A 22,288-nucleotide genomic window follows, 5' to 3' on the forward strand; every position below is an offset into this window, starting at 1 on the left:
AAGTCATGTGGGACCAGGTGAGATTCTCGCTGATGTAGGTGCCGAGGAATTTGAAGGCTTTCACCCTCTCCAGCTTTGTCCTATTGATGAAGTGGTGGTTTATGCGGCTCCATCTGCCGCCTTGAGTCTATGATCAGTTCTTAGGTCTTGTCTGTGTTGAGGTGGAGATTCTTGCTGTGACACCAGGCCACAAAGTCTGCCTCCTCTTTCCTATATGCTGTCTCGACCCCACCAGTGATCAGCCTGATGACTCTAGTGTCATCTGCATACTTAATTATGCTGGTGTTGTTTTGGGAGGCGACGTAGTCATAGTTGAAAAGTGTGTCAAGCGAGGGGCTCAGCACACAGCCCTGGATGTCCCGGTACTTACAGTTCTGATCCTGGATTTACGGATGTGGAGTCTGACTTGGGGGTTTGCCTGAGAGAAAATTCAGCACCTAGTTGCAGAGGCGGGTCAGATCAAGTGTAAGGAGTTTATCGGCCAGTTTTTCAGGGATGACTGTGTTGAATGTCGAGCTGTAATCTACGAAGAGCATTTTTACATACGTGTCCATGCGTGAGCGCTGTGTGAATCGCGGTGTTGACTGCATCCTTCGTGGACCGGCTCTGACGATATGCAATATATAGAATTGAGGACCCACGGTATCTGGAATGATCTTTTTGTTATAAGTCATGACAATCCTCTCTAAACACTTAATTGTGAATGGTGTGAGCGCTATGGGACAGAAGTTATTCAGGCAAGTCACTGCATTTCTTGGGGACAGGCATTATGGTGGTGGACTTGAAGCAGGTGGGGACAGAGGCTTGTGTAAAGACAGGTTAGAGATGTCTGCAAACACATCAGCTTGCTCAGACGAACAGACACTGAGTGCACGGCCGGGGATGTTATCTGGGCCAGCTGCATTCTGTGGGTTTACTCTGCTCGGAACCTTGCGCAAATCTGCTGGTGTCCCCATGAGAGGAGGGTCCCGTGCACACATAGAACTCATTCAGCTCATACGACTTGGCTGGATGGGACTGTGATCCTCATCTGTCGATAGTCTGTGATGTGTTGAAGTCCTTCCTACATGCTTCGAGGGTCAGAGGTGGAGTAATAATCCTCTAGCTTCTGCTTGTAGTGTGTCTCGGCCTCTGGTAGCTTTACTCAGATCATATCTGGCCTTTTTATAGTACTAAGCGGTGCCTGAATCAAAAGCAGATGTGCATGCACGTAATTTGGCCCTCGCATCACAGTTTATCCAGACTCTTAGTAATTGTAGTTGTTTCTATGCATGTGCTAATGTAGCTGGTAACTGTAGAAGCATATTCATCTAGAGCTACAGTGTCAGTGTCTTCACACATGGATGCGGTTTTAAACACATCCCAGTTTGTACAGTCAAAGCAGTCCTGAAGCACATCAGTCCACACTTTAACAGCTTTACTTACCATGGGAGCCTACTTGAGAAGTTGTCTGTAGGTCGGGTACTGGAATATGGAGATGTGATCAGCTCTTCCAAATGAAGTCTTGGGAAAGACTTGTATGCACCTTTCATGTTGCTGTTGACTTGGTCCAGGATGTTATTTTCCCTCGTCTGAAAGCTTACGTGCTGAAAGTACTTAGGAAAACAGTACTGAGGGCGCAGTGATTGAAGTGTCCGGCTGTTTCGTCTAATGTTTCCTGATGACGTCATGCGACTGGTCTAGTTCGCTAGCTGTGTTAGATTGTGGTGGTGTGTAAACAGCTGTTATAAACACTGTGCTAAATTCATGAGGCAGGTAAAAAGGCCTGCATATCACCATCAGCAGTTCAATGTGTGCAGTATTTCGCGCCAGTTCGCACATCCAAGCATAGTTCTGAGGTTCGGCATTCTAATCATTTCTGTGCATAGTTTTCATATTCATTCAATGCCGCATTAGTTTTCTTCAGTTCTTAGGCTTTCTGACCATACTCTAAAATCATTTTCACTTACTGAATAATAATAACAAACAAACAACAATAAAATATCTTGTTTCTACATCAGACAGGTGTCAGGTGGATCCAAAATGCAGGGAGGCAGGATGAGATGAGCTAACAAAAGATTAATTACTCGCAGAAGCTGAGCAAAACATGAAAATATGCCAGCACAAAAGTAACAACAGAAAACAAAACTCACAGGGGGGAACGACAGGGAGAATTCGCCGAACTGACACAAGTACTACGGACGGCAAAAACAACAATGTTAAACATAGACTTTAGGCAATGTTACAGCTAACTGTTTTTAAACTGGGACTTAAATAAAAAGAACAATAATTATGCAAACAACTGGATGGAACTAGAGGCGGGGGAAACTAATTGGAGGAGAGACACTAAGGCTGGAACACTCTGATGACAGGTGACACAAATTATACTAACGACCAACACAAGGGAAAAACACAACATGAACCCAAAAGTGAAATAAACTAAAACCCCACAAAACAAAGCCACAGCAGGAAAAACCCAGACAGCATGTGACAATGGCAAAAGCATAAAATACGACCACACAAACACACCTGAAATAAATTTAAAGAATTGAAACAATGCAGACAACCTTGCTGAACAGCTGGTGCTTGAGATTGTTGATTAAAAAGCTTAAAAGAAATACTGTGCTCTATCTCACAACTACAATATAATAGGGACCAGGCAGCACAGTGCAGTCTAATTGACATACAGATGAAAACCACAGCACTCAGCTTTCTGCATTCTTAACCTAGCTAAGTTAAGTGGGTTAGGGCTTTACTACATGACCTACTTTGACTCACAGCAAAGCACACTGATACTGAGCAGGGACAGCTCCTCTGTGGAGAAAATCCTTTTCGAAAGTAGTACTTACATTATTAGACATGTCCACAGACGGCTTGTATATTTACATTCTAGTTGCAAAAAATTGATAGAACCAATAGTCATTATTTTCCCCAAAAGTCTAAAAGAATTTTATATGATTAAAAACAGGGGTGCTCACACTTTTTAAGCATGTGAGCTACTTATAAAATGATCAAGTTAAAATGATCTAACAACTACAAAAATGCAAAACATATATTTATTTATAACTATATTAAGGATTATTTCTATCTACAATGTATGTTGATGTACGTGCATAACTGCATGAGCCAATATTGCACAACACAACACACTTAAATATGTACATTTTTTGTCATTACTGGAGTTTACTCTGATGACTTGCACTGAACTGAATCAGCTAGGGATGCATAGTGCGGATAGTAGCTGCTGACAGCCAGCCTCAAGCACACTTCGAAATGTTCATCAGTCATGGTGGAACGGTACTTGGACTTAATGATCTTCATGTGGTAAAAGACTGACTCACGTAATTAAGTAGAGCCGAATAATGCAGTCAAAGAGGCAGCACATTTCCTCATGTTGGGGTACTTTACTTCTGTGAGTAAGTTCCGTTACTGTCCATAATCTCTGGACTTCAGCTCAATGTCGGGTTGTAGTGTCAAACTCTCATCTTCCACTCCAGAAGAGTTCAGGTGAAATAGTGTTGCAATTTTTAATGCGAGTGAATCGACCTCAGCATCTTCCCGAATAGGATAGCACAAGAAGGTAGCGCTGGCTCGAGCAAAGAAAAGACTTGAAATTCGTGTTTGTCAAACTCTGACGGACAATTGTCAATCTGCTCTCTGTAGCGTGCACTGTCAAGTTGCGAACAGGCCTTCCCTTGCATCTCCACCTCTGACGCCAGGTTCTGTCAGTTTGCCAAATCATGGCGCTGCAGCTTTGAGGAGAGATGTTGTATCTTTCGTTTGAAAGCATTAACTGAGCTGATCATATTGATTACTGTTTTGCCCTTTCCTTGCAGTCCTAGATTAAAGTCATTCAACATAATTATCAGATCGGTTAAAAATGCCAAGTCTAACAGCCACTGACCATCATTAAGTTGCATGTATTCTGCTTGCCCAGCTACATAGAAAAACTCCTTAATATCCAGACAGAGCTCTTGAAATTTTTGCAGGAATTTCCCTCGACTAAACCATCTCACGTTAGTGTGTGGCAACAACTTATTGTGGTCGCAGTCAGCTTTCTCTAGATGTGCACGAAATAAGTAATAGTCATATCAACAAGTGCAGGGCTAATTTAAAATATGAAATTCGTAACTATAAATGTTGATTGAATTTTTAAATGGTTATTATTCTGGAGTGAAAACTTAAAAGAAAAAACGTTTTCAGACTTATCGTGAATGAAAAATGACTAGTCCGCATGAGTGTGATGGGTGAAACTGAGATCTGGAGTGCAGGACAATGGCCAGGTGTGGCAGTAGTATGGATGCGCAAGACGTCTTGTGAGAGTCCGATAGCCGTGTCCTCACACAGTTCTTATTTAAGATCATAACCAAGAATGTCTTCTCAGACAAATACGTCGTAACAAACAAGCTTAGCAATTTCTTACCAAATGCTTGAATCTCTCGGAAACTTGTCCTTATCCAGCTGTCAGTAAAAGTTGGCGATATAAAGCTGCTAGTGCTGACCGCAGCTCACTGCGTCACACTGCAGCTCAACTTTCCTCCTTTTGTTGATTGTCGCCGTTTTAGAAAATTAGGGGCTCATACAGTTAATTACTCATATACTAATTTGCTGTTCCTAATTGAGCCTATAGATAGTAGCATTTAGCACACGCAGGAAACAGCGCAGCTGCCCAATGTATTAATTCTTGATGCGGGCCAGACATTATTGATTTTATGACGGAGGCTGCGGGCCAGATGGAAATTGACCACGGGCCGCATTTGGCCCCCGGGCCGGACTTTGGACGTGCTGGTTTAAGCAGTTGAGTCCCGTTGACAGAGACGCACTTCCTTCTAAACACGGTTTGATGCGTTTTGCTGTGTCGACACAGTTCATGCATTGGTCACATGATTGTTTTAAAGCAGTACGCGCACTGACAATTTGTTCTCTGAGCTCGGTGCACGCATCAACGCATCAGTGACATTGAATATCAACGATAACTGACATAAAATCCTTAACGATACTTTGTGATGCAAATGGTGACATGCACACTTTGTGACAATATGTCCATTTATTTTCCAAATAAATGCATGCATGCACAAGCTCACACACGCTCACATCCTAGGGCAAGCTAATAAGCTCATACTGTAGCAGTCGGAGTTCGAGGCTGAGTCCGTGGAGATGACAACAATGGTGTTTTTAATCCAATTTATATCTCAAGACCAACAACGGGCGTCAAAGAAGTAAACTTGAAAGCATGCCATCACTGCCCTTCTAACTCAATCCTTCAGACTAATTTTCCCTCTGGAATTCCTCTTCTCCATAACAGTTCCGTGAATTATGCACCCCCCACTACAACGCTAATTCGCATTTGTTTTGAGGTACACCGTACACTTTTAGAACGCCATTTTTTTACACCACTTTTTACACAGAGCGGGTTCAGAGACAGTGTCGAGAACGCCACTCCAGATGTCTGGCAAAACAAATGCGAATTTGGTGTCGTATGATCTCTTCCGCTTTCTGTAGTGTGGAAGTGGGCGAGAGCACGAGTGACAGGAAGATTGTTTCTGTGTATGTACGTGCGTGCAATCGTGTGTGGGAAAATAGTCAACACAAAATGACAGACTCTACATTGTACTATTAATTGATACATAAGAGTTGAATGATCATTCTAAAACTATTATTTTATACTAATATTTCATATTATTTATATTTCACATATTTCAGTTAAAATTGGATGTGTTCAATCAGAAAGAATTTATGTATATGTTTAGTGGTGATCAAAAATGATGTTGCTCACATTACATGCTCAACTGTTTTATTGTTTATAGTAGTGTGTGAGTGCCAGGTCCAGGGTGTGTGGTTGAGTATGAATGAGTCGCTCCTTTGTTTTGTCCACGTTCGATTCCAGAAAGTTGTCCATCCATTTGGAGAAATGGGTGACAGACTGTTCGTAAGCTGTAATAGAATTATTGTCTTTGAGGAAGGCGAGAATGGCAGTGTCGTCAGAGTTTTGGTGACAGGGGAGGGGCTGGTGCAAACATTGGTATAGATGGTGTACAAAAAAGGGCTGGGTACACACTTCCAGAGGTGCTCCTGTGTTGGTAGTCAGGGTGGATGAGAAGGCTGTGCCGATCCTGTGGTCTGTCACTGAGGAAATTATGGATCCAGTGGATGAGGAGTGGAGACAGAGCTTGGAGCTTGCTGAATATCTGGTGCTGTTGTATTGTGTTGAAAGCTGACCTGAAATCAATAAACAGGATTGTTGTGAAGGTGCCAGGAGCCTATAGGTAAACTGAAGTGGGTCTAGCAGGGGTCTAACCACAGGGAGGATGGCGTGGAGGATGAGTTTTTCCAGGCATTTCATTATGATGGTGGTGAGTGCAATAGGTCTGTATTGATTCAGCTCAGTTGGGCGGGGCTTCTTAAGAACCGGGATGATTATGGAAGTTTTCCAGGCAGTGGGAATGAATACTGTCCTGAGGCAGGTGAGTCAGCAAAGGTAGACATATACAGTATTATGCCCGGAGCTGGACGCCGGACCGAGGATTTTGACTTTTTGGCAAGCCTGTCTATAGTTCATGCTTTTGAATTCCTGTTCAGTTTTGTCCTTATATCTGAGTTTGGCCTTTATTATGTCATTTTTTAATGTCTGTTGAGTTTTATTTCACCCCTCCAGACTGGTGCTAGAAGCACGGAATAAGCCTTCACGCAAGCGCAAGATGAGAATGCAATCCATTCAAAACATCATGTATATGACACCGAGGACATATATAAGGCAGTGTAGTCTGTCTGCCCAGTAGTCTGTCTCTCAGAACCTTCTCGCACGTTGGTTTGCATGCGTATGTATTCAAGTCCAAAATAGCGGCACATTCAGTTGCAGCAGCTCAGTGTCTCATCGGTCGGTGTAATGTTTTTATGTTTTTGTTAGTCTCGTGTTTTGTTTTGAGCACAGTCAGTCGAGCGAATATCATCTACAGCTGACATGATCTGTTAAAGATTGGAATACTTTAACGCAGAAACATAACCGGTGAATTTATAAGAGAGCATAAGATACCAGCAGAAGTAACAAGAAGACCAGGCTCCACATGTATTACCATCCCAGCAGGAAGGAGGTGGCGTCGAGAGAGAAGGAAAAGGCACGGCTGCAAGGCCAGCGCGTTAGCTAGGCTACGAAGGCAGCCCATCAAACCATCGCTCCCTAGTCTGTTCATCTCAAATGCCAGATCCCTCGTGAACACAATGGATGAATTGAGGCAACAGATGGCATCAGCCAAACATGTCAAGGACTTATGCATCCTGCTCATCACCGAGCCCTGGCTCATCAATCCATCCAGACTCAGTTATAGAGTAGCCGGCCACACCACACAGCACCACGACCGGACAGCGGATTCCAGTAAGAGAAAAGGAGGAGGACTTTGTATGTACATAGATAGCGGCTGGTGTATTCACAGTGAATACAGACCATCACTGTTCACCTGACATAGAATAACTGATTGTTAAATGCAGACCCACCCACCTTCCAAGATGATTCACTGCTGTCATAATAACTGTTGTTTACATACCATCGGATGGTAAGGCTAACTCGGCTATCGCGCTGTTGCAAGCAAACGTTAGCAATAAACAAGAGCAGATACCCCACTCCGTACATATAATAGCGGGGAATTCTAATCATGCAAATTTAAAAACAGCACTCCCTAAACTCCACCAGCATGTCAAATGTGCCACAAGGGGAGACAACACCTTGGACAAAGTATATTCAAACATCAAAGGGGGCTACAGGGCCAGACCTCTCACACAACTGGGCCAGTCTGAACATTTGTCCCTGTTTTTAATTGCGGCATATTCACCCCTCAAAAAGACTGCTTTTACCGCCACAAAGATTATTGCCATTTGGCCAGATGATGCCTCCATGCAGCTACAGGACTGTTTTGATAGGACCAACTGGGATATTTTTGTACATCAAGACCTGGAGGTGTTCACAGATGGTGTTATTTGCTACATAAAAAACTGAATTGACACGGTTACAGTGAACAAATGTACCCGGGTCTATCCAAGTCAAAAGCCCTGGATGACCCGGGTGGTCGAGCAGCTGTTAAAGCAGAGGATCCTTACCATCAAGGCTGGCAACAGGGACCACTACAGTGCAGCTCCGGCCAACTTGAGAGGAGGCATCAAAGAAGCCAAGGCAAACTACAGGAGGAGGATTGAGGACCATCTAAAGAGCAACAACAGCAGGCAAGTGTGGCGAGGTGTCCAACATCTCACAAACTACAAGTCCAACTGTGGAGCTGTCGAAGTTTACCTGGCACTGGCAAAGGAGTTGAACATCTTCTTCGCTCGCTTTGAGGTCAAAGCACTAGAGACACAACAACGCCACATGGCCCACAGTAGCACTATCCTCACTCAGAAGGAACATGGGGTGAGGCGCACCCTGCGAGCCGTCAACCCGAGGAAGTCAACGGGTCCTGATGGCGTCCCGGGCCGTGTACTGAGGGACTGTGCTGACCAGCTGACTGGGATCTTTACCAGGATCGTCAAGCAGTCCCTTGCACGGTCAACTGCCCCAATATGTCTCAAGTCCTCCATCATTGTCCCGGTGCTCAAAAAGGCCCACATCTGCTGTCTAAATGGTAAATGGACTTTCACTTATATAGCGCTTTTCTACCTTGGGTACTCAAAGCGCTTTACATTAACTAGTCATTTACCTACTTATGACACAGCATCAGGAGCTAATGGGGGTTCAGTGTTTTGCTCAAGGACACTTCGAGATGGTCTTGCTGCTTGGGGGATCAAACCCACAGTCTCTCAGCTGGGAGACGACCACTCTATCACCGAGCCTTGTCGCCCCCTAAACGACTACAGGCTGGAAGCACTCCACCCCGGTGGTCATGAAGTACTTGAGAAGCTAGTCCGCAATCACAACACAGCAGCCCTAATGAGCAGCCTTGACCCGAACCAGTTTGCGTACAGAGCAAACCGATCCACCGAGGCACTCCATGCTGCCCTGTCACACCTGGAGGGGAAAGGCAGCTATGTGTGAACGTTATTTGTGGAATACAGCTCTACATTTAACACCATCCTCCCACACAGACTGGTGATTAGGCTAAGAGACTTGGGGCTTCCTCATTCAAACTGCATGTGGATCAATAGTCTCCTTTCTGACCGCAGACAAACAGTAAGAGTGGGCCAACATACATCCACAGCCCTGAGCCTCAGCACTGGCTTCCCCAGGGTTGTGTGCTCAGCCCACTAATCTACCCTCTCAACACACAACTACTCCCCTATCCACCCGAGCAACACCATTGTGAAGTTTGCAGACGACACTACAGTGCTGGGGCTCATCTCCGGGGATGACGAGTCTGCCTACAGAGATGAGGTGGATCAGCTGGTGTCATGGTGGCCAACAACCTCCTCTTGAATATTATAAAAACAAAAGAACTCATAACTGACTACAGAGGGAAAAAGTTTGAGATCCCACCACTAACCTTACGCGGGACCTGTGTAGAAAGAGTACCTGATGGCTTTTGTTGCACTGCTCTCTGTAGAATGTGCTGTGCTCCAGTTGTGGCTGGCTCGTTGTGCTGGAGGACTCACGGGGTGGCCGCTGTTTGTGTTGCCATGACTGGGCGCACGTTGACACGGCCTCTTTGCCGCAGGTCAGTGTGGCCATGGATGAGGTGCCTGGTTCTTTGGAGTCCAACAAGGCTACGTCCGTTGCCCCTTCTGTTGAGTTGGCGCGCTCCTCAGTGCCCGTTTGCAGACTAGGTGTCAAACCCCGGTCTGCCAATCCAGCCCCGCCTGCTTCTCTTCTAAGCAAGGTTATGCTGCCAGCCGGCTGTGGGCCTCTGGGTTAGAGGTTCACACAATATTGTGTTATTACACTGTTATTACATAAATAGTGAGATAGTGAGAAGGATGATGTGGCTTTTAGAGCAGCCAGCGCCTCCCCGGTCCACAATATAAATGTAAGGCGTTGACTGGTCCGTGGTGATCAAAAGGTTGGGGAACACTGCTCTAGAGGTAGAGAGATCTCAGGGACACGGTCAACAATTCCACGTCGGGTGTACAGAGTGTGCAGTAAGTCTTGATTTTACACACCAACTCTTGTTGATGAAGATACATACTCCACTGCCCCTATTTTTGCCCAACGTGCCCGTACGGTCAGCCCGCAGGATGGTGAAGTGATCGAGACTGACCTCAGAGTCCATGATGGTTCCGTCCAGCCAGGTTTCTGACCGGGCAATGACAGATGCATCCGTGAAGGCATGCAGTAGATCCATATTGTTCTGAAGAGAGCAAACATTAGCCAGAATCATGGTTGAGAGAGGGTGTCTGAAGGGACGCTTCCTCAACCTGGTGATTACCCCACCTCTCCTGCCCCATTTCCTTGGACGGATCTCGGATAGTCGATCGACTGCTGACTTCTGAAGGCCAAGCGCAGAGGAGTGGAGCTGGAAGAGCTCATCGCGGCTATAGGTGAGTTGCTCATCGCCGTTAATCCTTGCTGTAAACCCCACAGTTGTCCAGAACCCATAGGATTAGGAATGTTATTACAATAATCTTGCCCAGGTCCAGAATTCTGCGTGTGTTACTTAACATAGAGACACAAAGACATAAGACATGACGAGACACTGGCAGTCTATGTCTTCGCAGCAGACCACGCGCCGGAAGTCAATATTGCACTCCCTCTCCTCTCACTAAGGTGAATGACAAGCAGGAGGAAGCTTCTCGGATTTCCGAAGGGTAAAAGGGTTAGTCGTTCTTCTGCTGTCTTCCTACTAAATAATAATGTGAGTGGAATAATATAGAAACAGTAAATTGACCGGGGACAGAGACAAATCATACCAGATACATTACATTGCAAATAGAGTTTCGTTCTGTTAGGGAATTATTAAAATAGTAAATCCTAACTTTGCAGTGTAAGACGCTGCATCGTTCTTCAGAAGAATCTTAGATGCCATAAATTCCTCACGTTAAGGTATGAAGTAATCAAGAAGAATGCGCAAACTCGAGTACCAGTGTTAAAAAGGGAGGAAGGGGGGGTCCATTATATATTAAGTTGATACTAGTACGACAATTAAAGTAATTGAGTTCACACAACCAATTGATCACTGAAATTAGGGAATGGACGGGGAATTTGACAGACAAAAAGAATGGTTTGATTTACGCGTGATCCCAGATGACGATCAGAAAAGTTCACTTGATAACCAAGTAAAAAATGCATGCAAAGTATATGTGGAAGGCCTTCCTGAGTCTGAGAGAGAACGTAAGAAAACAAGAGTTGTATGAATGGGTCAAGAAATAGTGTATGAATGGCTGGCTTCTGACCTTGGCGTCTGCAGCGTCATTAGTCATGTTGATGAAAGAAGTGGAAAAGTGTTGTTTGGTGAAAAAGCAGGAACTTGAGCGTGATGTTAAGAAAAAAAACTGCTTCTCTGTTAGAAGGAGAAGAGTAAGAGAGTCATTGAAAAAGGTGTCAAGTATGCTGGAAAGGGCTAGATTCTTGAGCATGGGAAGCTCAGTGAAGGCTGTGAGGAAACAAATGTCTCTTTCTGTGTTGGGAGAAGCCAAGCCACCCGTCGTACACACTCCGCCACCTAATTCCACTGCAGAGGAATCGAATGATTTGACGTGTCCCGCGAGCCCCCCTCAGTTTTGAACTCTTCACGCACCTAATAGTGACGAGTGTCATGTGCATCAATCCGGCCCCGTCGTTGCGCAGGGTGCCCCCTTTGCAACCCCACCAATGAACAGCAGCGCTATATTGAATGGCAAGCCACCTGGGGAGACCAATCCCATTCCAGGGGAGTAAAATGGAGCATTGGGCTTGTGACTGCCGAGCATGACAGCACCCTCAACAATGGGCAGTGGAAGAGGCAAAGGACAGCATTCGGGAGGGGGCTATCGTCAGCAAGCTCCACTTGGAGCTCTACCCGTAGCGCCACCTCTAGACCACTCAATGTTATTCAGACTCTCACACATTTTTTTGTGTATGCCTCCAACTGTCCAGTCAATATAATGGAGGACTCAACAGGCCTCATCAAAACTGTCCCAATTATCCAGTGCAGCCCTGATGGACTTTTTTTTACAGTTTCCGGATGGAAACTCTTTCCACTGCTCTGACAAATGAGTATTCTGATACTCAATTTCTAAAATTAATACAAGAGGTTTCATCATCTGCCGTTGTTGCCCAAGCCTCTGCTGACATCTACTGGGCACACATGTAAGTTGAATCTGAAGGATGGAAAGAGGCAAAACAATTTTGGACATTATGGCTGCCATGGATTCTACACCTTCACGCTTATGACATGATTTCTGAACGTATGCACTGCACTCTAAAGTATGACAGGCGCAGCGATGAGGTTTATGCAGATTCTTTTCAAAACATCGATGGCGATGTTTGACACTTGAACATTGGCGATTTATTTGTGGGAAAACCTGGATTGGCATTGAACGCTTCATTGAGTGATGAACAATTAAAATGGGACATGACCCACCCGACCCTACCGTGTCACCGTGCCACCCTCATATTTCTCTGATGGTGTCTCCCGCACATTCGGCAAGAGATCTTGGCACTTTTAGTCAGGGAATGCACGATGGCACCCGATTGGCAACCAACGTTGTCCAATACATTTTTGTATTCTCTATCACGTGATGCATACTGGATTTAATCTAACGCATTTCACCCATTTTCCATTTTGGAGCATTGGCTATTGGACAGACACCATGGTCGAAAAACGGTTGAAAGTGATTTGGCTCCACTGGCATTGGCTGACTTGCCTGACACTTTTTGGTCGACAGATCTCACTGACGTGGTCCTCTGCGACGTGACTCTAGTCATGTTCCAGATGACACCCGACCCAATTTATGTTCCACAACTCCCATTTAAGAATCAGGGTTTGATTGGCATTTCCGACACTATTGATGGATTGATAAAAGCTGCCGTGTTGTGTAAAATTCCACACTCCCAATACAACACACCAATTTTGCTTGTCAAAAAACGAAACACTGGTAAATACCGAATGATACATGATTTGCGTGCCATCAATGCGGCTGTCACCACACCCACTTTACCCGTTCCTTATCCCCACTCAGCCTTTCCTAAATTTCCCCTTCCCACACCCACTTCACTTGCATTGACAAATTTGACAAACTTGCATTGGCAAATGCCTTTCTCTGCATCCCAGTGGATCCAAGCATGAAGAAATATTTGCATTCACATGGAATGGCAAGTGTTAGTCATACACTCGTCTTATACAAATTGTTTTGTGTTGTCACCCGGGCTTTTCAACGCCTATTTGAAGCAACTGTTGGGTCCTTTGCAGCTTTCAGATGGTGTACTGCTGATACAATATATTGTTGGCATATTGCTTGCCGGTCCTTCTGAAATGAGGTGCATTAACGCCACTGTCTCACTTCTGGCTCATTTGGCCATGGTGGGCTTGAAGTGTTCAAAAAGCAAGCTTCAAATTGCCCGCCCTCGTTTCATTCTTGGGCCGCCTCATTTCATGACAAGGCATGGCCATGTCTCCTTCTCACAAGAACGACATTCTACAACATCCACAGCCTATGAATATCAAACAAATGTTCGCTTTTTTAGGCTTGTAATTATTCACAACACCGTGTGCCTGATTTAACACGCTCACTGCGAGCGTAGGTCAATGAACAGAGGATGAGAAATATGATCCACCCTCTTCATTGGACACCACCAGCAGAAGACTCATTTATTGATTTACAACAGCAACTGTCCTCGGCTCCTGCGATGGCTATCCCTAACTATTCTAAATGTTTTATTTGGATGCGTCTGAAACAGCCGTAGCGTTACTGCTATTTGTTTTCAGAAAGAGGGAGGATCCAGTTTTGCTCTGATTTCTGTCCAGGTCAGGAAATACCCAAGCAGTTGCTAAGTTTCGGTTTCGTTTTGATAAGTTTTTTTTTTTTTTTTTTTTTTATAAGTTTTGGTAAAACCCTGCAAAGAGTATAAAAGAACTTGCCTTGGATGTACTCTTTACATTTGTGCTCGATCGCAACCTTTGCCTCCATCACATTTGTGCCTAGAATATTGAATATTCTGCATCAAAAACTTTGAAGTGTTTGTCATATTTGATGCCTCTGGAGTCCAGTTATTGACCGAACCTGGAATTGGACGTGGAAGGACACCAAAAGGCTCGCCTTCCAACAAGGCTTAGCGGACTCTTCCCTACCAGGGACATTTATTGGCATGAACATAAAAGGGAACTCACGCTACCAGGGTACAGCGGAAGAGTTCCACTGTGAAAGGGGCTCATGTGTGTGTATGCATTTTGGTGTGTATGTGCGTGCATATGTGTTTGTATGTGCGTGCATGTGTGTGTGCGCATGTATTCAATGGTCCTTTGCCTGCAAACCAGTTGTTGAGGGGGAGATGAAGTCATAGGGCCATCAATCCTGATTGAGCACTTTTGATAGCAGCAACTTTGTTGAAGGGGGATGAGTCAGAGAGCCATCAACCCTGATTGAGTACTTCTAATAGCAGCGGCTGGCACGGCAGGGAGCTGGCTCTCCGTTGGAGGATGTCTTTTGTTTCTTTTGTCGGAGACACTTGGTCTCAACGCCTCCGGGGCCAAGTTATTCCTGTTTCTTACACGGACCTCCTGTCGTGTCAAACCTCATTAAAATGGCAGTTACATGAACACACTATTTTACTGATACATTGCATTTGTAAAAACAGATATTTCCATTAGTACATACTGTACATACATACAGTTCATACATACAGTGGCATCTCTGCACTTAGGGCCAGTCGCGCCAGGCCCCACTAGTGGGAGCTGGTGGAACACTATGCAGTAGGGTTTGGAATCTTTGGCTGATTCACAATTCAATTCCTATTTTGGGGTCTCTGATTCGATTCAAAATCGATTTTTGATTCTCAACGATTTTCAATTCGAAACGATTCAATTCAATTACTTAAAAATTATTTCTATTTCAATCTATAGAAGTGCAAAAAAGCATCATACAATGGGGGTCATTTTTGCAAGACAGAATAACAAAGGGAGATTATTATCATAAACAAAGTTTATGATAGCAATTACCAATAGCAATTTGATAGCAATTACCTTATACGGCACTTTAAGCTTTTAAATATGACCTTAACAATTTAACAAACAACATTATGAGTACAGGCGTTGCCCCTGTAGGAGTTCAATACGTGTTTCGATCAGCACAGATTCGATCACAGCTTTCTGTTTGCAGTTTGCGGGCTAAATAAAAGCATAGCAAGAGTCGTCTAGAACACTGTAACTGAATGGCAGAACAGAAACATTTAAACCACAAAGTCAAGACTGCATTCAAAAAGGATGGAAGCTGACAGAAGCGTATCGATTTCTGTTTTATTTAAATATCAATTTAATGACCTCTTTTATCGGTTTAAATTGTAGTAAATGACAATCCTGATTCTGTTTAAAATCGAATTTTTGGCAAACTCCTGCTATGCAGGCTCAAAATAAATGTCTTCACTTTATCAAGAAATAACCAATAAATAATATTTTATCACGAACAATATTGTAATATCCATGATTATGACTACCAATTAAGTTACGAAGGCAATTTCGTTGTCAACATTTTGCATAATCCATAGGCTTTGCCAAAGCCAAACACAATTTCTCTAACTGCAACTCAAATAGGGCCGGCCCATGAGCGTTTGTTTAAGTGACGAGCCACCAAAATCGTAGTGCACATGTCTTTAACCGCTCTTGGCAGACAGCATGGGGAAATCATCCAATTAAAATATTGGAGAGACACGTCAGACTCAAGACGTAACAAACTTGAGCAGTTTTTGCGGATAGTGGCAGCAAGCTAGTTTGGTTTGCATTGTAACACAAAGGACAATAAAAGCAACACATCAATACGAATGACGTAGATCAGTGGTTCTTAACCTTTTTGGACGCACCGAACCCTACCAGTTTAATTTGCTCATTCACCAAACCCTTACATATATATTGTGACGGGGGGGCTGTCGCAATCGCTCAGTGGTTGACGCCGTGCTGACGAGACTGAGTGCTGACTGAGGAGGGCTCACTCTGCTGCTTATCCAGCGCTTATTCAGCAACCGGAAGAGTCTCATTCAGACACATATAAAGCCCTCTCTAAGCGGTCACAGAACCCTACATGTTTCATATGCTCCTTCACCAAACCCTTACTTTATGTTATTGTGTGATTGAGAGACAGGAAAGACAAAATAGGGAGATATTAGAGGAAGGGCCAACTAAAACGGTATTATGTATGGGAGCACTTTTCCCTTTTTGCCCCCAAAAGGGTCAAGTTTCATATTTGTGCTCAAGAGCTGGCCTTTACTAATATTGGAATATATGGAATTCATGGAATGGCGGGCATCGGGGGAATCGATTTAAGTTGGAAGTTTGAATAGGTCAAATAATTGTAAAAGATACTTGGGAAAAACTGAAAAAAGAGGAATTGTGGGTAAATTTTGAATTGTGGGAAAAAATGGAATTCATGGAATGGCGGGTATCGAAGGAAACAATTAAAGTTGGAACGCTGGAAATCGGATGATGAATGGTGAAGATATAAGGGTACAAAGTTTTGGTGAGAACAATGGTAATGAGGAATTATGGGTACAATTATTAATATAGTTATGAATTACTGGAATCTGTGAACATGAATAATGATGACAATGTGAAATGAATTAGCTAAATGATAAGTTTGAAATGGGGAAGCTTCAAATAAGAAATATTAAACCTGCAATTTGGAATGAATTCCGAATTGTTATAGGTCAAAAATATGGAATTATGGGAAATATTAAAATTTCTGAATTATTGGAATGATGGGAATAATCCATATGGTGAACTGAATGCGTTAAATGTTCTGAATGTGTGATGGGAAAGCTTAGAATGTGAAATTTTCATGTCTGATTTTATATGAATATTGGAATATTGTGGTGAAAAACATGGAATTATGGGAAAATATTAATAATTATGAACCATTGGAATGACGAGAAAGATCCATGAGGCGAAATATTGTAAATATGAACTGGGAAAACTTAAAATGTGAAATGGTAAATCTCCCGTTGGGAATGAATGGGATGCCTTTCCATTGGAAATGAATTATGAATTTTTAAAAGTGGAAAATTAAGGAATTATGGGAAAATACTGAAATGTATTAATTACTGGAATGATGGGAATGAACCCTAAGGCAAGATGAATGAGCTAAAAATTGAAAATATGAAATGTGAAAGCTTTAAATATGAAATGTAAAATCGCCCAATGTTAAGTCAATGGGACATTTGGCGGGGAAAACAAAAAATAATTGGAAATATCTGAATACACGCGATCATCACGTGAATAATTGGAATAATATGAAATTGGAACGGCGTGAATTGGATGAACTGAGAAGAAGAAGCGAGCCAAAAAAACGAGCGGAATACAAATACTGGTAATAATAAAGAAAATGGTCGACGGGAATAACATATGTGAAGGTTTCGCCTTCTATTACTATTGTCCATGTTCACATATTTCAAAGGACGAGAGGCTGAGCTGAATGAGGTGGACATGATTGTGCAGGACTGTCAAATATTTTCCGTGGTTGAGGACAAAGGCTTTAGAGCTTTTGCTGATAAGCTGAACCCAACATATGTCCTCCCCACAAGACATGCACTCAGAGGCAGGGTGAATGAGAAATATAAAGATGCCTAAGCAAAAGTGAGGGCAGAACTACAGAAAACTGTGGCAGTCACCTTGACTACAGACATACAGGTATCTGACCATACGGATGCTTTCCCTAGGGTCACAAGCCATTATAGAAATGAAAAACAAGTAGTCTTTCTACTTCCCCCCCTGCACAATTACATATAATAGGCATTTTCATACAGTGTAATGGCATGATTTCATTTATTATAATTTTTTAGAAAAGGGAGGTGTGCCGCAGTTCTTCTACAGACCTTGAAACAGTGTTTCAAATTAGATATTCCGCCTGGGTTTCAGTACGTACCAAAACACTGTTTCAAGTTTAACCATTACTAGTTACACATGCTAGTGTGTATCACAAGTCATTTATTTTTTGGTTTGGTTACAGAATCGTGGCTTGTAACTAATTTCTACCTTTCTTTAAACATTGATGTCAGTACTCACCTAGCCCATTCTCGCAATCTGTAAAGTCCATGGAATGAACAGTTCTGTCGACACCATATGGGCCCATGAGAGTCCTATATCAAGATGAAGAAAAAAAAATAGTGCATACATTTGCAGAAAAATTGTCTAAGTAAATACTTCTTAATTGTATTTTTTCTAGCGTGAACAAAAGCAACACACATAAAACATGAAAATATTGAGTTCGAATGGGGTACATTCTTGGAAAATTACAAAGCTGAAAAATACAACCCATTCACGAAAACTGTGACTCTAGTTTTACCCATGAACCTTTCTGGTAAAAAAAAATAAAATCATAAAAAACGTGCAGTAAGGCCAGGACTAGCTCCAAATCAGGCCCACTCGGCCTCGCGTCTGGACGAAACAAAAGTTGACATGATATTGTTTGTCGTCATAGGGAGTTTTAGTCCTGGCTTTGGCCTGATTTAGAATCCAAGACTTCCCTCTCCCCACCCAATCATTCCAGCTCCTCCAGGGGTATCCCAGGCCCAGGATTTCCCAGGCCAGCCGAGAGACATAGATACCCGGCTGTACAAGCTAGCGTTCAGAACATAGAAAGACACCTCCCTTGCTGGGAAGGAGCCTGAGCTGGTGCTAGAGGCGAAAAAGTTCCAATATAGTCGAATTTGTCTCCACACACAGCTTGGGCTCTGGTACCTCAAGGAGAATTATCAATATTTCAGCTTCACTGAGTTTTTAGCCACCAATCTGATACTCCCATGCCTGGCTATTAAACAATGAGTCTAATTGAGGACACAACGAAATGGCAAATGAAACTTCACGTTAACAATCAACACTTTCCTTTGCATCTTAAGTCAAAAGCAACAAACATTACCATGTTACAAGGCAACATTCAAAAATGTTTGAAATGTGAACGTGAATTTGCCTGTGAATTACTGTCATAGTACAAACTCAACTGTACTGTAGAAGTCTTACTGCAGCAAGTAGAATCATATGGAAATTCAGTGTCTTGCTTTTTCTTTTTATTTCATGCAAACTGATGACAAAAGAGCACCACCCATCAAAGCATACTAAGGGAATAAGATTATAAAAAGAGTAACATCCACTCTACGTACGGTAATTTATTTATGGTTAATTTAAAATTGAAAAAAATTCAAGTACCCACATAACACATACATGAGGTGGGGGGGCTACTTCACGGTTTCACTTATCGTGGGACCATTAACCGTGGAAAATGAGGGATAACTGTGTTGAAAATTAAGTGCGACTAACGTAATTACAGTAAAACTCCTCTACATTGTAACCTGAATGTGCAAAAATACCCCCAGTGTGAACAAAATCTCCATGCATTGAAGTATTTCCCTCTTTCCTAATTCCCCCTACAACAACAAAAGTCCCCCTATTGCATGAATACGAAATGTTATTCCTTGCACTGAAATTCACTACAGTGAAAAGAAGCCTACGGCAGAAGTCTAGCTTGGTTTATGCTTGACGCGTCAGCACACCCTTTTAAGCACTTTATACTCTGTGCGCCTTTTGCATGCAGTCAGACCATATTCTCCCATACTATGGGTGTCAGTAAAAGGAGTCTACAGCATACAAACAACATTAGCACAGAACACAAAATTATTTATTTTAACTTTATTTTGAGAGATGCAATCGTAAAACAGTTTAATTTTTGCCATATTTGAAACAAGCGCCAAGTGCTGGCGCTAACTTTGCAATGGATCAAGATTAATCTGTTAATCTGATACCCCAAAATAAATGATTTAGAAACTGCTTATCGCATTAGCAGCCTACATGTTTGACAATGGCAACAGTTAACCCTGGAACACATATCCAGCAGAGGTAAAAAATTTGTGTTTTGGCCTGAATTAGGGTTTTAATTTAACAATAATTTGAGAATCATTTATTCTGTTGACTATCTGGTCAATGAGTGAGATTAAAAAAAATATTGTTATTAACATTATTAACATATTATATCATTTATTAACACCTATTATTTTGTTTCAATGTCACAGTTTTGTAAAAACAAATGAGCTATGATTCAGTTATTGCTGTGGTCCTTAACATGTTGAAAATTCAGAAAAAAATGTTGCAGAATTTTGCTTTCTGCAAAACCAGAGCTAATGTCTTACTTTTACTCAACACTTAGAGATTGGGCCGTATTTCCATACTCAGGCACAAGGGTAGCGCAGTGTGCCTAAATTTGCACCTGAGCTGAGATTTTTCCTCATTTGGTAAATTGCAAGACTTTGTGAAAGGTAGAATTGGGTGAAACAGGGCGGTTGCGCTGCTGTACTCGCTGCTGGGACAGAACCAGCCGAGCCCCAGGCAATCCAGGCATTAGGGTGTTGGAAGCTCTCAGCAAGTTTGACGTTGCACCAGTTAAGGTAGACTTGCTGGTCCATGTGACACCTTGGTGTATGCCTTTTTGAACGATGACTGTGCATGTGACCTGAGTGTTTAGGTCACAGCAAATTATTTCTGAAATTATAACAATTGGTTTAATTGACTGATTTATACATCTGTTATGGATGGCTGACTGCAGAATGTAGTAACACAAAAAACACTTTCCCCAAGCATAATCTTGATTTTTACTGTTGCGTGAAAATGTACAGTATATATTGATCACTAATTTTGTGGCTTACACATTTCATGTGTACTCTTGACCATAAATGTTTCTAGATTTTTTTGTCTGAGTACAAGTTTGCAGTATCAACCAAAAACAGGACAAATTAAGAGTTTTTCATATGACAACTATAGATCACTGATATATAAATTATGTCCAGTACAGATCCTCGGGAGGACTTTGCACAAAATACTATCCAAAAGGATCTGTACTGTCACCATTCTACACTTAAGAGCAATAAACGCAAATACAGTGGGTAAGTAAGTACAGTAAGTACAGCTCCTTTTGCGTTTGCTTGTCACCCTTTCTTAGGAAAGATATTTTTCCAGATAGTTGATGTTTAAAAGAACTCTATTCTTTTTTTTTTAATCTATTAATGTCATTTTTAAACATGCTCACATTTATACTGTACAGTACTGTATCCTCTCAGTATCCGCGGCTCAACTCCACAGTATGAAAATATGTCATCTTAAATATTAACAAAGAAAATCATCGCGATAACAAATTTACAACCTACTAAAATAGCTCACGTTATATCTCCTCGACGTCAAGACAAAAGCTGACTGTAGTTGAATATACGACCTCTCACTAATTGTGAGGTCAACTTTTCTGGACATTTCTAAACATTTACAGGGAAAGGATTTTAATCCACAAAACGGCTTTTACAGACAATGCAGAATAATTCCAGCTAGCCCTTGTTGCGCACGGCGGCTGCACCAATAGACGACAGATGGAAGATTTCAACCTTGACCGAAGCAAAGACGAAATAACGAGAAGTAAAGACCAGCTGCTGTTTTTAAATTTTTTTTCATTAAAGACCTAAAATTATATCTAGAAAGGGGGAGAAGTACGACCCTGGTTTTCGAAAACAATCGAGCGCCTGCATTAAATATACGCACATTATACAACCATTTATTGTTATAAATGTTTTATAAAATTCGTTGCCGCGTGAGCTTGTGTTCAACTAATAACACAACAAACACGCAGTTGTTTATAAAAAAAAAAAAGTACATTCGTAAACGTGTGCACGTGTCTCCAACCCACCATTTCATTGCTCACCTGCTAATGATGACAGCTCCTTTATACATCACGGAAAAGGTTGGCATCTTGTCATGGAGGCAGTTTCTAACGCTCGCTCAGTGTGCGCGGCAGAGCTTCCACCGTCTGTCTCAGACCAGCCGTCGCATGACGAAGCGCGCGTCTTGCACAGACTGCCTGCCTTACATTCTGGTAAACCGCCCCCACCACGATGTAAACATCTCCCTCCTTCACTCACAGTTAATCCATGCATGCATCCTCTTACACCACGGTGACACGCGGCGCATGTGGCTAATAAATTTAGCCCCGTGGTGCCTGGAGCTTTTCAAAAAATGTGTGATAATGGAAAAAAAGCCGGTGGGCATTGTATTTTTATTTTTTATTATTTTAGTATGATTTAAAAGTATGATTTAAAAAGATGCCATGAACATTCTTAACGTTTTCCAATGTAATAAAAATTAGTAAAATAAATTTTAAATTTCAACATTTCTGATGCTTTGAATCTTGTGGCCTTGTCATTGTGATTGGGACAATGTTGTACAGTTTTGTGATGGCATAC

The 22,288-nt window shown here is 42.5% G+C and overlaps 1 protein-coding gene and 1 pseudogene across 5 annotated transcripts in view; one reads left to right on the forward strand and one right to left on the reverse strand.

Moving 5' to 3' along the window:
* Positions 1–21,979, reverse strand: part of LOC148410104 (syntaxin-binding protein 4) — a 152,446-nt gene extending 130,467 nt beyond the window's left edge. For 3 of the 5 annotated variants that reach the window (XR_015868144.1, XM_088436539.1, XM_088436540.1), the window contains exons 1-2: positions 21,751–21,942; positions 18,081–18,154 (exon numbers count right to left, since the gene is read on the reverse strand). Coding sequence is in view for 3 of the 5 variants with exons in the window: in XM_088436539.1 (XP_088292665.1) it covers positions 18,081–18,154; positions 21,751–21,797 (121 nt within the window). In the remaining 2 variants the exon portion in view is untranslated. Of the gene's footprint in view, positions 1–18,080; positions 18,155–21,750 lie in introns of all 5 variants that reach the window. The other 2 variants (XM_088436542.1, XM_088436541.1) reach the window with 2 other exon arrangements.
* Positions 8,027–13,160, forward strand: LOC148410107 (uncharacterized; annotated as a pseudogene).
* Positions 21,980–22,288: the final 309 nt, after the last annotated feature.

The sequence above is a fragment of the Hippichthys cyanospilos genome, chromosome 16 (genome assembly GCF_059441005.1).
Source record: "Hippichthys cyanospilos isolate Australia breed blue-spotted pipefish chromosome 16, RoL_Hcya_1.0, whole genome shotgun sequence".
Lineage (NCBI taxonomy): Eukaryota > Metazoa > Chordata > Actinopteri > Syngnathiformes > Syngnathidae > Hippichthys > Hippichthys cyanospilos.